The sequence below is a fragment of the Astatotilapia calliptera genome, chromosome 13 (genome assembly GCF_964374335.1).
Source record: "Astatotilapia calliptera chromosome 13, fAstCal68.1, whole genome shotgun sequence".
NCBI classification, from domain to species: Eukaryota; Metazoa; Chordata; class Actinopteri; order Cichliformes; family Cichlidae; genus Astatotilapia; species Astatotilapia calliptera.
Window position 1 is genome coordinate 29,035,473 of NC_137434.1, and position 14,306 is coordinate 29,049,778.

The 14,306-nt window shown below is 41.2% G+C and overlaps 1 protein-coding gene across 2 annotated transcripts in view; it reads right to left on the bottom strand.

Moving 5' to 3' along the window:
- The window catches only part of gfra1a (gdnf family receptor alpha 1a), a 100,520-nt gene that overhangs the window by 85,333 nt on the left and 881 nt on the right, over window positions 1–14,306 (bottom strand). For both annotated transcript variants that reach the window (XM_026189507.2, XM_026189506.2), the window contains exons 2-3: window positions 13,913–14,218; window positions 13,003–13,083 (exon numbers count right to left, since the gene is read on the bottom strand). In XM_026189507.2, the coding sequence (XP_026045292.1) occupies window positions 13,003–13,083; window positions 13,913–14,218 (387 nt within the window). The remainder of the gene's footprint in view (window positions 1–13,002; window positions 13,084–13,912; window positions 14,219–14,306) is intronic.

The following is a 14,306-nucleotide window of genomic DNA, read 5'->3' on the forward strand; positions in this document are numbered from 1 at the left end:
GCTTGCGAGTCTTGCTTGACTGGATGTGCACACATAGCCGTGTATAACAATCAGCGTAGGTGTCTGCTGCTGTGTATGTGAAAAGTTAATTGTCCATTTTTTCATGCAGTATAAAGCAGCAGCGGGAGGCAGACCTGGCACATGCTCCCACCCACTGATTTGAGCTGTCAACCACGTTTATTAACTATGATGAATCACCCCTCCACTTCACATCCAATCAAAGACCTCTCAGAGGGACTCAAATCTGGTCACCTTTAACTAAATGATTTTCTTGGCCCATGGTGCGGCAGCCAGCGATTGGACTGGCAACCTGATGATATGGCTGCTGTTAGAATTATTCTGCCAATAGCCCACAGCTGGATCAGTCATTTTTGAAACAGTGTGGTGAATTAAGTGGCCAGCTGACATGCCGCTGCACGGTTAGGAAAAAATTTAAAAAGCTTGCTTGGCATGTTAAAGCAAAAGATAAAGAGCTCTACATACTTGGAATATAAAGGTGTTCTCTTGACCTTGCCTTGAGGATTAAATCTGTACTGGGTTTCATCTCTGCTGCATAATATATTACATTTTACAATATGAGCTGACAGGTACCACGGAATCAGAATAATCTTTCTTCCACAATGTAGAGGGATTTTCCGTGAGTCTTGCTTTTTCTCCCAAACCTCCCGAAATCCATCTATTTTTAACTAAACATGTATTTGCACATGTTATACTAAAAATGTCAGCAGCACAGGGAAGAGACAAGGTCAATGAAAACACAAACCCCCAACTGACCAAGTCCTTCTCCCAGATCAGAAAAGTAGACCTTGGCGTGGAACTGTACACCTTGAACGTCGCTGAAGGATAAAACCTTTGATCCGGGCCTGAACGGAAGAGCTGGGGCAGCAAAGACAGAGGGAACTGCACAAAAGGAGAGCGATCAATAGATTCTTGTAGACACGGCCTCAAGTTTCCAATCCAACACAATGCTGTATTGATTAGATTTCAAGGAACAGGGATCAGAATGTCAGCAGTGGATTTGGGAGTCTTTAAAAAAACTACTGCGCAGAGGATGGAACAATAGTATATAATGAGGCACTTGCTTATGCACTGCAAACTAATAACATACTAGACCTGCAAGATAGTAGCACAAGAAGATGCACCAGAAACATGCCATGTCGGTGTAATACAGAGGGTTTTAAAAAGTACCAAGGACAGCAAAGGTCTTCCACTACATGCATCAGAGAACCAAAAAAGGGAAGTTATTTTCTGCAAATATTAGAAGCACTGGATAGCAGCTGTGCAGAGAAAGAGGAAACCATCATCATCTCAAAGCAAACAAACAGAAGCTGCAAGGTAATTGGAGTAACTGTGGTCTAAAGACAAATACTGTCTAAAAAGTTATTATAAATATATGCTGAAATGTTATCATTGAGTATCTCACTAATAACTTGTTCTAAGTCTTCCCATTAATCCCCATGTCATGCTGAGGTAAATGGCTAAAATAATTAGTAGTAGAGGTGACACGATATGACTTTTTTATGTCCGATGCCGATACCGATATCATAAATTTGGATATTGGCTAATACCGATATGAATCCGATATAGTGTGTTTTTTAATCAATAAAACTGTTTTTAATATCTTGCTGCATTTTGTATAAGTTCATACTCAAAACAAAAACAAAACACTAAAGCTATTCTGTTACACCTGTATGCAAAACATACACTGCACCCAAAATATTTCATAGTTCAGCAACACTGATTAATCTAATAAACTTAAACCTACTCCATCCTCCTTATTCTGGTATTTTAAAGAGTAAGCAACCTAACTAATAGGGTTCCAAACTCCCAGCAAAATAAATAAATAAATAAATAAATAAATAAATAAATAAATAAATAAAAATAATAATAATAATAATAATAATAATAATAATAATAATAATAGGGAACCACCCTCCAACTCATGATGCTTAATCGACGTAATCAACTTTAATTTGATACAGTGTGGGAAAAAAATGCACAGAAATCAATTATTTTTCAAGAATAATTAAATAGATTCAACATCTTTCTTCAACAGAATTGCAGACTGCACAGATGGTACCTTCCTAAAGGAAAAAGTAGTATAGCTTACTAGGGTATATTAGACTTAACAGTTACCATATACAGTAATGGACTTCTATACATTTTACATCAGATTAAAACTTTGGGTGTAAAATTCCGATAAAGGTTAGACATTTTAAATGAGAATAAGAAAGAAAAGTATGTCTTTGTGCCTCCTGCCTTTTCCCTGTTCATGCCCTATCGGCCCCCCTGGCTAAACTTTGCTAGACAGTTGCCAGCCATCAGCTACGTAGAAAAAGATCTTGGTGTAGAAAGTAATATTAAATAAATTCTAACAACAGATTATCAAGCTTAAACGTGCTGCTGTTGTTCAGCCACTGGTTTCCACTTTCTAGCACAAAGTGGGCCAAAAACAAACAAGAGAGACAGACTCGCGACAGAAAAGCCGATCAGCTGATCATTAATCAGTTTCATGATTGAAGTAGCAACAGGAGAGGGAGGGAGAGAGAGAGGCAGTCGCTCCATATATCGGTTGTTAAGCTAAACGCTGGAATGCTTTACAAACATTCAGAGATGAACTTACACACTTGCTTTACTTCTCTCTTGGATAACTTTCTCGGAGATGAAATGCCGGTTTGGTAGCGAGGCTCCAAATACTCAACCAGACCGCTGACAGGTCTCGCACACCACAGCCGCTCTATCACGTGAGCACACTGCTCCGACGTGCTATGGTTATGAGCCAAGTTACGCCATGTCGCAAGTTTTGTGAGGTGCTTTTTTGATATTTAATGGATCGGATTACATTTTTTTTTTTTATTTCTCTCCGATATCCAATCCAGTAATTTAGGTCAGTATCAGACCGATACTGATACGTAATATCGGATTGGTCCATCTCTAATTAGAAGCATAATAACACCTTACACTTTTAGACCAAAAGAACACCTCATTGTATTTTAGAGATAAATGTAAATACAGCACTGATAATACATCTAAACTGAAATAAAGCTACACTTTAGTTGTTTTCAAGACATGCTAGCTTTGCTAGGATTCTGCTAAGGCATGCTGATTGGTCTTTTAGCATTTAGAAAATGTACTTTCTTCATGGCACCCATTTAAAAACAGTAATTAGACAGAAACACTGCAGTTAAACTAAACCAGAAATTTAAATGTGTGTTTAATAAGCATCTGGTTGTGGTAACTGAAGACAGCTGTTATAAGGAGGATGCCCGAAAACAAAATGGCAGATGTTGTAAAGTGGTGTTGCTATGACATTGTATCCATAAAATATCTTGACCGTTTCAATCCAAAAGCATGATGGACACTGCTGAAAAAAAAAGAAAAAGAAAAGAAAATGTTAATGCTATTAAATTTACATTTGGGGGGCTGCAATTCCATTGGGCCCTCTTCACTCTGTGATATGACAAAGTGCACCGTACTAAATATCATATCCGTAGAGCACGCTATTATCTGACACTAACTGGTACTAAAAAATTATTATTGCTTAGAAGCTCACTTGTAACATTAGTGATATAGTGTCGTATTTGCTACCACCAACAGACACACAACTTCAAACTTGAAGTCAGGCAGGCGCACAGGCCCTCCTCATTAATAGCTGAAGCAGTCGACTTTCATGTCACTAAACAACCCGTCAGGAGGAATTTTGAGACTTCAGTAGAGCTCTCTTATTTGAACAACACTGAAGTTTGAACATTTATCAAAAATGTTAATCTAGCCATTAGCTGCTTAATTATTAGCAATTACCACACAGACACAAAGCCAGCCTCAGGGAGTCACAAGCTAGCATAATTCATAGAGGCAACACCAAGTTAAAACATGTGGATCTGTTCCCTGTGGAATAGGAGCAGCTAAAAGTACCTTTATCTGCTAGCCACATTAGCTGTACTAACACAAATAATAATGGCCTTCCTATCTATAATAGTTGGTGTTAATTTAACAGGATAGCACAATTATTTGTGTCTTAAACATGTTAAGTTTTATTTAAACCCAATAACTTTTGTTAACCCTGGCTTTAGGCCTTGTATTTTTTAGGCTAACCCTCAAACCAGCTCCTGGTGAATCCAATACATCTCCTGGTGTTTGTTCAATACAATACCTATGAGCATAATCTAGCCAGCAGTTACATATTCCTAAATGTAACTGAAAACAATTTAGGCAAATAAATTTGCTGCAAAGGTAGGGCAACCCCTTTCTAGGAAGCCTGAATGATAACAGCTCCAGGCATGTGAGTCATTCTAGCTTACAAAGTAAAAGTCATTTTCTGGGAAATGATGGAAAAGGTTTTTAGGAATGCTGATGAGGTCAGAAGTGCATGACTGTGATACCTAAACTAAAGCAGGAAACTCATGACTTCATCAGCTGCTCTGTGTGTTCCTAGAAAAACACATGACCGCTCTTTCTCTTAGCTGGCATGAGGACTGAATAGTGATGGACAGATGTTTCTTTATGTCATGAATCTTTACGCAGTCTCTCAACATGTGTAATTCCTTGGCCTTGTTTTTCTTGTGAAACACATCAGCTATGGAAGGCTTCTTTGGACATTTTGTAATAATTTAAGGCTGTCTTAAGGGATTTTGTACATTTAACAGTTATAACTGCTCAAGGTAGCAACCTATTTTACCTGTGTCTGCACTATAGAAACTGGGTAGTCGTTGGGTCTCTGCTGTTAGGATCTTGTTAGCTCATACTACTTTCTTAGCATTAAAGGAGCATTGAGTGACATAGCTGTAGTTGGGCCAGGTAGTGCACACTGATCGGCAAACACTGCAGCACCAACAACTGCCATTAAAAAAGTAATAACATATTAGTTACGTTAACAGCGAATCTGGACACGGGCATTAAAAAACAAAACAGAGAAATACAATGCCACACTGACTCAGAGTGAAATACTTGCCAGCATTTGCCAGGAATTGCAAGTCTTTCACAACATAACAAAGCAATGTAGGAATAAAATGAAGAGGCTCAAACACGATTTCAGGGAAAGCAAATGAGTACAAAATACAGCAAAGGTGTACTTCTAATCACTAGCTGACTATAAAAGCACTTAAGCATTTTTATTATGAGTGTGGATGCAAAAGAAATAAGGCTTGGAAGGTATGTTGTTTCTAGGGAAGTTCTGAAACTAATCTGAAAAGAGTCTAAAGGGACTTTTATGTGGTCTGGCCACTAGTACTCCATCTGTTTTAATAACAACAGAAAACCAGTCACAACCAGTGTTGGAATGGTCCATCACTTAAAAAAAAAAAAAAAAAAAAAAAAGAAGTGATAAAGTCCTTTAAAGGAAACTGTTATGTCCAGAGAAACTCCCAGCTGTAAGTCTATTTGACTGAATAAGCATGAAGCAGGAGGAAAAAAAACGAGTAAATGCGCTCAGTCAACTAAGAAATAAAAAAAATCAAGTTAAGAGGCAGGATCCTCTTTCATTCGCTCTCTCTAAAAGATTCGGCACAATTAATGATGTTTCTACCTCCCTTAACTCCTCTGCATTTCCTCCCTGAGTTTCTCTTACTCTCTTAAACACACACACACACAGATGCAGGCGTACACACAAACACAAGCAGGGAAAGAGATAGCGATAGGCACTCTTATCTCTAAACATTGGCAGCTCATAATGAGAGTGACTTCCTCTGTAGCCAGTGGTTGAGTGGTGCTGACAGCTTCTCAGCACTGTGTGTCAGCACGGGGGGATTTGAAGCGCTGCCTTAGCTTGACAGCCAGGCCACGCACTTACAGATGTTTTCACACTCACAACACACACATATGCGCAGACGTCGCAGCGACTACGCTTCAAGGTTGACTTCTGTGGGGGGGAGGACAAGATCTGTTTGAAGTCTTGACACATGGAAGAGACACAATATTGAGCTTTGGTGTATTGGGGCTTATGAGTGGTGAGTGGGTGATATACAGAGAGCTGCTGTAGCAGCCAACTGAGGGGAGGACTGAGCTTAAGGAGAGAGTTTAAGCCAAGCAGACATCAATACACGGCGACAGGGAATAAATTCATTACAAGCCAGAGACCACACTTTCTGATTACTGCAGAAAATTTGGAACATGCACAGGTTGGAGATAAATACCTTCAACACCTCGGGTGAATTTAAGCAACACTTCTCGATGCCCTTGACATTTAAGTATAGGAAAACACACAGAGAAAGGTTTAAAGAATGTAAACATTCTGTCATGCTATACTGAATTTATTAAAAAGTGCGCTGTTTATTTTAAACTTTTGAAGCAGTGGTTTAAGATAAGTGCTGCCAAGCTGAACACTATATTATCACCTCAGAACTGTCAACTGTGAAAGGTCAGTCTCCAGGCCAACGTGACAACGATAGTTGTGTAAACTCATCTTTATTCATAGGTTTCACGTCCTGGAATCTATGACGCTCTTATCCGTTTTCCACCGCTGCCACCCTATCATTTAAGCACTGCAAGTTGTTTTTACATTAAGTCACCTTTGGCTGCTGGCCTGACAGTCGATTAAGGTCCGTGTCACTTTCTGCCCAGTGCAATGTTTCTCTCACCTCTCATCATGCCGGTGTTATATGATAATTGTCTCACACAATAATAACAGTCTTATCGGCAAACAGAGGGATCACGCAGTTTAATCTTTGTGGCGTCACGTCAAAATATATACATCTGTTTTTAGATAGGAAACAAATAGTGAAGTTCATGGGGAGACCTGGGAATTTAATATGCACCAATCAACCACAAAATGTATACAATTTAATATTTTGTGGTTCCTCCATTATGCTTACGAGGCCTCTAAAGGTGTTCTGTCATTACAGCCATCCAGACATTAGGCAGATCTTCTAAGTCCTCGCACCTGCTGGGCGAGGCTTTCATGGACAAGACTTGCTCAGTTTTGCCAGGTGTCACTGCCTCCCTGACTGCCAGTCCAAGTGGACACCTGACACCTCAGTCTCTTCGTGCTGCTGTGTAAATAGAAGAGACGTAAGTAGACAATAGCTGCCAGCGGTGCCAGCCAGCCTCTCCTGGTACTGCCCCCTGAACCCTATGCTCCATCCCTCCCCTGCAGCAAAGACAAAACTACACCCTGCCACTACAATTATTCATATTTTTTGAATAATATATAATATAAAACGTTTTTTTAAGTTCTTTCTCTCATGTTTTAGTATCTGACTCGCTAGCAGCTTATTGTTGTGGCAATTGCCTGTATCAGCTACATTCCAGCAGTCCAGCTGAATCCAACTTGACAATGTTGGACTGCAGCTGCTGGTCGTAGTCCTTCTGCTGTCCTGGAAAGCTGCTGTGTGCTGGAGGCGACTCTAACCAGAACCTGAAGCAGATGGAGGACTGGCTCATGCCGAACCAACTCCACAAAGCAAAAGAACGACTACCGCCATCAGCTACACATCACAATAGTAGTTTTCGTGTCCATTGCAAGGAAAAAATGCTGCAGAAAATGTTAATCAGCTATTAATCTGCCACAGTGAAGTATCTGCAAATATTTTAATTATCTAAACTGATAGACAGAGCTGATTGATTTAAGACTGTTTCCTTTCCTTGGAAATGCATGCACAAATACAAGTGTTTGTATCCTCCAGCACATATCTAAATCTGTGGGAAACCATCATGGTAAATGGTAAATGGCCTGCATTTGTATAGCGCTTTTCTAGTCCATAGGACCCCAGAGCGCTTTACACTACATTCAGTCATTCACCCATTCACATACTGGCGATAGCAAGCTACATTGTAGCCACAGCTGCCCTGGGGCGCACTGACAGAGGCGAGGCTGCCGGACACAGGCGCCACCGGGCCCTCTGACCACCACCAGGAGGCAAACATGGGGTTAGTATCTTGCCCAAGGATATTTGGCATGCAGCCAGGAGGCAGCCTGGGATCGAACCACTGACCTTCTGATTAGTGGCTGACCTGCTCTGCCACCTGAGCTACAGCCATATTTAAATCAAGGGGATTTGAATGTAAACATCAACATTCTGAACTCTTTCTCATGTTCTCTACCCATTTCTGAATTGCCATCTGGAAATGCCGCTGGCTTGAAATGATGTATGTAGTCAACAGCAATGTTACGGTATGTTTCAAAGCTACATTCACATGAATGCAAGGACCCAGGTTATTGCCCAGCGTTGCCCATATTATTGCGGCTCTGATGACTTGCTGTTTTTTTTTTTGGTTTTTTTTTTTTTTTGGGGGGGGGGGGGGGGGGGTTGTAATTCTCAGCATTCAGTCTCTTCGTTAAAAGACACACAGGAACAGTAGCAGGTTCATGTGTCCATTGCAGGACCTAAAAATCCCTCAACATTAACATTTATGCCAGCCTATGGGGAGCAGGCAGATACTGTAGCTTCTATAGTAGCTCTACTATCCGATCAAACTGCACAGATGAGCTGCTGACCGTCTTGTTGGTCCATCAATTCTCCACCCTTTTCTAATGTTTTGTAAGTACTAACCACTGTGTACAAGAAACACTCAACAAGACCTGCCATCTTAGATATCTGACGCAGCTGTCCAGCCTGCATGACATGGACCATGTCAACTTCGACTTCAACATCTGACTGTTTACTTCCTGCCTTATGCTTTATAACGCATCCCTTGGAAGGTACCATTTTAACAAAATAATGAATGTTATTGGCCTGTCCGTCTTTATTGTTGCAACTGATTAGTGCATTTACAGAATGAAATTGTCAAATAACAAGATAATGTGGAAGGCACAAGAAACAGAAGGAGCCACTGAAGAGGAAAAAAGAGAAGCGCCCATGGAAACATGAAAGGTACCTGTAGCAGCAATTGTTCATGAAGATAATAATAAGAACATACCCAGGCTGTGTATTCATCCATTTCCTGGCCACTTTGATTTTCCAGCACCCCGGGCCAAATGGCGTGGCAGTAATTCCAAGTTCACTTGAATCTCAGAATAATATGCTGTGTTTCTGTGTTGCTCTCTCCTGCATGGATCACTGACTCATAAACATGGGCAAGTGGTGAAGAAAAAGGCAGCTATTTCATGTAAAGTCTGCTCTCTACTTCCTCTAGGCTTAAACGGACTCATGCCGTGTGATAGAAAATTGCTTTTTCCCCCCTCCTCTCAACGCGACGTCTACCTTTTTTGTTTACCGATTTCCAAAGCCTGAAACTGCAGTTCAAAGAAAGGTTACACATTAAACTGAATCGAGTATGTATACGTTCGATGAAAAGATAACACATGCAAGACATATCGATGAAAGTATCTGCATCGTCTATATATGTCAAATGAAAACAAGATTTTTAAAATAAGCGGTGGTCTCTGCAGTTTCACAGATAGCAGAAGACATGTAAGCACTTTAATGAAGTAAAAGACCAAGTGAATCAGACAGAGTTGCTAAAGAGAGATGGGAAGAAAGGGCTAAAGCAACTGAAAACTTTGATATTTTAAAGAGGAAGGAAACTGATTAGTGCAATTGACGGCCTAATTTAAAGACGGGTCTGCTCTATCCTCACACACTTAAGCCTTGTTTCCTTCCACCACGCACAGTGGTTAAATAGTTAAGCACCAGTTTTAAATATTTCATGTGCAGAGATTGCATTTAAAAGTTCCAGACTTAAAGCTGTCATCACTTTGATACAAAAACAAGCATTTAATGGAGCTGCCAACCTACAGGAAGATATGGTAGTGTTGCCAGTCCGCAAATGACCTCTAGCAACTTCCAGACAGCAAAGAGACATTAATCTGCATATATGAGAGACTACAAAAACAGACAAGAAGGCATTTACTCTTCATTGCTTTTGAGGTCTACTGGAGAATTTCAGTAGGGTCTTTTTCACCCCAATATTTTATCTTTTTTTTTTTCAAAAGCTAAACACCAGTGAACACAGCAACAGTAGGTGCTCCTCTTTTTGTACCTCACACTTGATTGTCAGTCACTAGACTGACAAGAAGTAAAAGGACTTCTCAGGTAAAGATCTGAGCTAAAATCTCCTAGAAGCACTGTGCATGTAGTATTATTTCATTATTTTGAGAGTACTATCATGTCAATAATATATGTTGGGTGATTTAAATATTTTTAAATGTTTAAAAGCCACTAACAGAGATTTGCAGTTACTAACGATTGAGTGAAGCCATGAGGAGGAAAGTGCAATGGTGTTGTGATAAACAGCATCATGCTCTCTGCTTAAAATTCCTGTTAAGCTTTCTTTAATGTTTTTCTCAAAGTCAGTGCACATATACTGTACATTTATGTTGCATAAACTGTGCATCTGCATGGCTAAGACAACACTCTACGCGTCTGTCTGATAAAATCAGACTGAGGTTTATGGGAGTGTCACTAGGAACAGGTGTTCAAGGGCGGTGCAGTGTGTGTTTGAGCATCTGTGCACTGTATGTATGGGTGTCACTAGAGATTAGTGGCTTAGGTCAGAGACACGGGGTCGATTATGGAATTACAGGATCATCGGGGCTGCCTATTGTTCCTATAGCCTGGGATCACTGCCACGCTGCCTCACTGAGACAAACACGAAGCACATGAACAAGAAGAGAGCCTCCAGAAGCGGAGGGCTCATCACAGATCAGTAACTCGAATCATCTGTACATTACAAACAGATGTCTCAGAACCTGAGTGCATTCTGCAAGAATAGTTTTCTTTTATTCAGTAATTTGTCTCACAAATGAGTAGAAAAGCTGTCCCTAACATTTTGGGATGCAATTGACAGTGTGCAAGAGAAAGAAAATGTGTTCAGTAAGAACTTGAAAGTGATACAAGTCACCAAAGAAACCTGTGGAAAGACGATGAGAAATGCATGCTGGGTATTGTGCCGAACCATAATATGCTTCTTTAGAAAGTTCTGGCAGAACGGGATCAAAAATTGCATAATTTTAAAAAATGACAATCCCCGAAGAATGCTGTTCATATAGTTCTCCTCTCAAAGTCTGTATTTTTTTTTTAGCTTCTTTTGTATCCATTAATATTCTTTGCTCAATTCAATGTGCCACACTGTAGAAGTGAAATATAAAAGGCTGTCTGAGTGATCAAAAACAAGCACTAATCATTTCTGCCTCGATCCTTCTCCTGTCACCTTGCCCTTTAATTTCCTGCAGAAAGCGCACAAGAGGCAGAGTGAGCGCAGGCTTTCTGTTTCTGTGCTCCCTGTCCTCTTAGCCTTATCCTGCTACTCACTGATTAACCCTTACTCTGCAGCCTTCTTCTCTCACCCGTTCTTCTACACTTTGAATCTCCTCTAATGATAAGAGGCTATTCTCATTCTAGCGATAACTTCCTGCATTATCCATCTTTCCCATGCTCATCACCACTGCACATTCACTCGCCATAGAAAGAAGTCATGCTCACCATAACTGCGGCTTAATGACAGACTCGGGCTGATCGGATATTAGAGTAAGAGATATATGTGGACATAAAGAGGTATCTGGACGAGCACGGTTAAAACTCGTCAATTAATCCGGTGCTTCCCAACCAACTGCTCGGGACCTCCCAAGGGGGTCCTATGATAAATTGAAAGAGGGTCGTGGGAGCATTGAGGAAATTAAAAACTAAAGATTTATTAACATTATTCAAACTTTTCTTTTCTTTCCTCTCTTGAGCTTATGAAAATCTGTCAAGTCCAAACAATTGTGATGATAAAAGTAATTCACCTCAAAGCTTGACAGGAGGGGGTCACATTAAGACATTGTTTCATTCATTTGAGGAGAGATGTGATGTGAACTATTAAATTATGCCACAGCAATTTTGCATTTTTCACATTTCTGATCTTTCACTAAAACAAAAGTAAATACAAACTTGTCAGCCTAAAATCATCACAAGAATGAGACCATAAACCTGTCTGTTCTCGCCCCGGGAAACCACAGCTTTGACTGTCTAGAAGTGGCACCTGCCTGTGAAGTGAACTCTGATACCGTGCCGCATGTGTTTCAGCACCGATGGCCTTTTTCAGACTGGCTGGCATACTAAAAACCACAAACATATGGCGTTTCTCCTTTGAATGTACTTCCTTTTTTTTTTTTTTTTTATAAATAGAGAGTAGGAATAGAAATGATTGAGCTTTACACAAACACTGGCTTTCCATCCAGTATTTCTAAAGAAGATAATTGGTCATGAAGTCGATAACCCAGTCTAAGATTTGGCTTATCTGCATCTTGCCACCCACATTATGATCTCACCCGGCTGGGAGAAAAGCACTGGTTTAGGGCGAATCAGCCTATTGTGAGATTTCACAAAAAAATAAAAAATAAACCACACACAGATGACAGAGGAAACAGAAGAACCACCTCTCTTTCAAAAGGGGTCACAATATCAGCCTTGTTCTTTGGAAATGTGGAGGCAGAGCATGTCTGTTTGATTCGTCATGGCGCTGATCACCTGCAGAGTAATAATAACAATATAAGCAGCAACATGATTGCGCCACATACATACGTCAGCCTGTCTAATATCCACAACAGTCTCAACTGTGGGACCACAGAGAGCCTGAGTGGCTGCAAAGAAGGGAATAACATCGCCATCTAGAGGCTCGAGTCAGCATCTTTCCCACACACAGCTCTGAACAGAAAAAAAAATGCTTGTCATGCTCTTCCAAGTTACTCACAGAACTACTCACACACTTCTCAACAAGTGGATTCAAACAGCCGCAACAGGAAGCTGCCCACAAAACCGCAGTAAAATACACCTCAAACAGCAGAGAGGCCCTTCAGCATCGAAAGATTTCCCCACTGCTCAATGAGACTCAGAACTATAGCTCCCCATGCAAGGTCACTTCCAGCCAGCATGCAATATTGCTGGGGTGAGAACAGGGGGAGAGAAAGACTGATAGCAGAGATGATGAGGGAGGATAAATACTTGACACACAGATAACCTTCGACGAGAGCATGCACAGCTTGGAGCTTATCTCAACTGAGACAGGTGACAGTGAAACAATGGCAAAATAAATGGCCAGAGATGGAGGAAAAGCCTCCACGGGCGGAGAATTTTTAAATATTCTTACCTATGATGGGAGCCAGACGGAAAATATCAGACAGACGGCTGTTCACGGGTTCATATGGAGAGTCTTCTAAGAAATCATTACCTGCAAGAAAGATGACAGCATGTTATAGATACATTTTCAGCCTCCTTCTTGTGTTGTTAATCACCCTTCAACCCATACACTGGCCTGCATGTGACACGGGTTATTTGGGTCAGTCGATATCCACGCTGGCGCACAGCCACATGCTTGATTAGGCAGGTTGGTCAGCTGTGTTGCGCAACTGGAAGTCGACTCGCTGGCGATGAGCTGGGTGTAGTTTGGGGACTAAAAGGCCCCCCTGCTATGATCGACACTTTGAGATGGCACAGCTAGCGCTAAGGGGCTTCACGCTCTATTACCCGCGAGGGAAGTGATTTGAGAGGTCAGAAGGTATCTGAAGCTCAGTAGGACCACGTCTGTGAACCAAGTCAAGGGGGCAAATTTGTGTTGTGCATGATCACATTGGTTGTGCGCTACTTGTTTTTTTTTTTTCTTCTTATGTTTGTGGAAGCAGATAAAAGGAGACTCGTACTTTAGAACTAGAACGAAAGGAAAGGAGGGCGAGGGCTCATTTCGCTTCCGGAGGAGCTGGAAACCAATCATGTCACCCACTTTCAAGACAGATCAGAAGGCTTAAGCTGTTATAGCTGAAAGCCCTGAGGTGGGGCGGGGGGCTGACTGGGTTTGTGACACCCCCCAGAAAATTATAATAACAACATTAGATGACAATGAGCTACTTTTTAAATTCTATGATAGACCTTTAAACTATAACAACACAAATCTATAGTTTAATTAGAAGATGGTTAAATAGTTCTAAACATAAATCTGTAGCTCGGGGTCGTTTATTTTGTACAAGAACACACAAAACAGTTCCACTAAAGTCTAAGCCAACCTTGTAAACTCTGATACATCCCCCAGTAAATGCGCAGGCAGTTCTTTTCCTTCTTCATGCCCCTTTTACACCGGCAGTTGTACAGCGGGCTCTGTTTGAGCGCGTCAATCGCGCTCCGGCACTCGTCCTTGGCTTCCAGGCCGGCCACCATGCTGAAGTTGCTCTCCTTGCCGCCGGCCACGCACTGCCTCATCGTGCGGTACTTGGTGCTGCACGCCTGCTCCTTCAGACACTGCTCATTGGCCCGCACGCAGTCCAGCCGGGTGGCCCCGGCACGCAGGTTCTCCTCCGCGTAAGACAACACATCTGAAAAATAAAAGTTTTATCCGTCGCGTGTTTTCTCACTTTCCCAGTAAACACTGGAAGCTTAAGCACTTTTCAAGCTGCTTTAGGG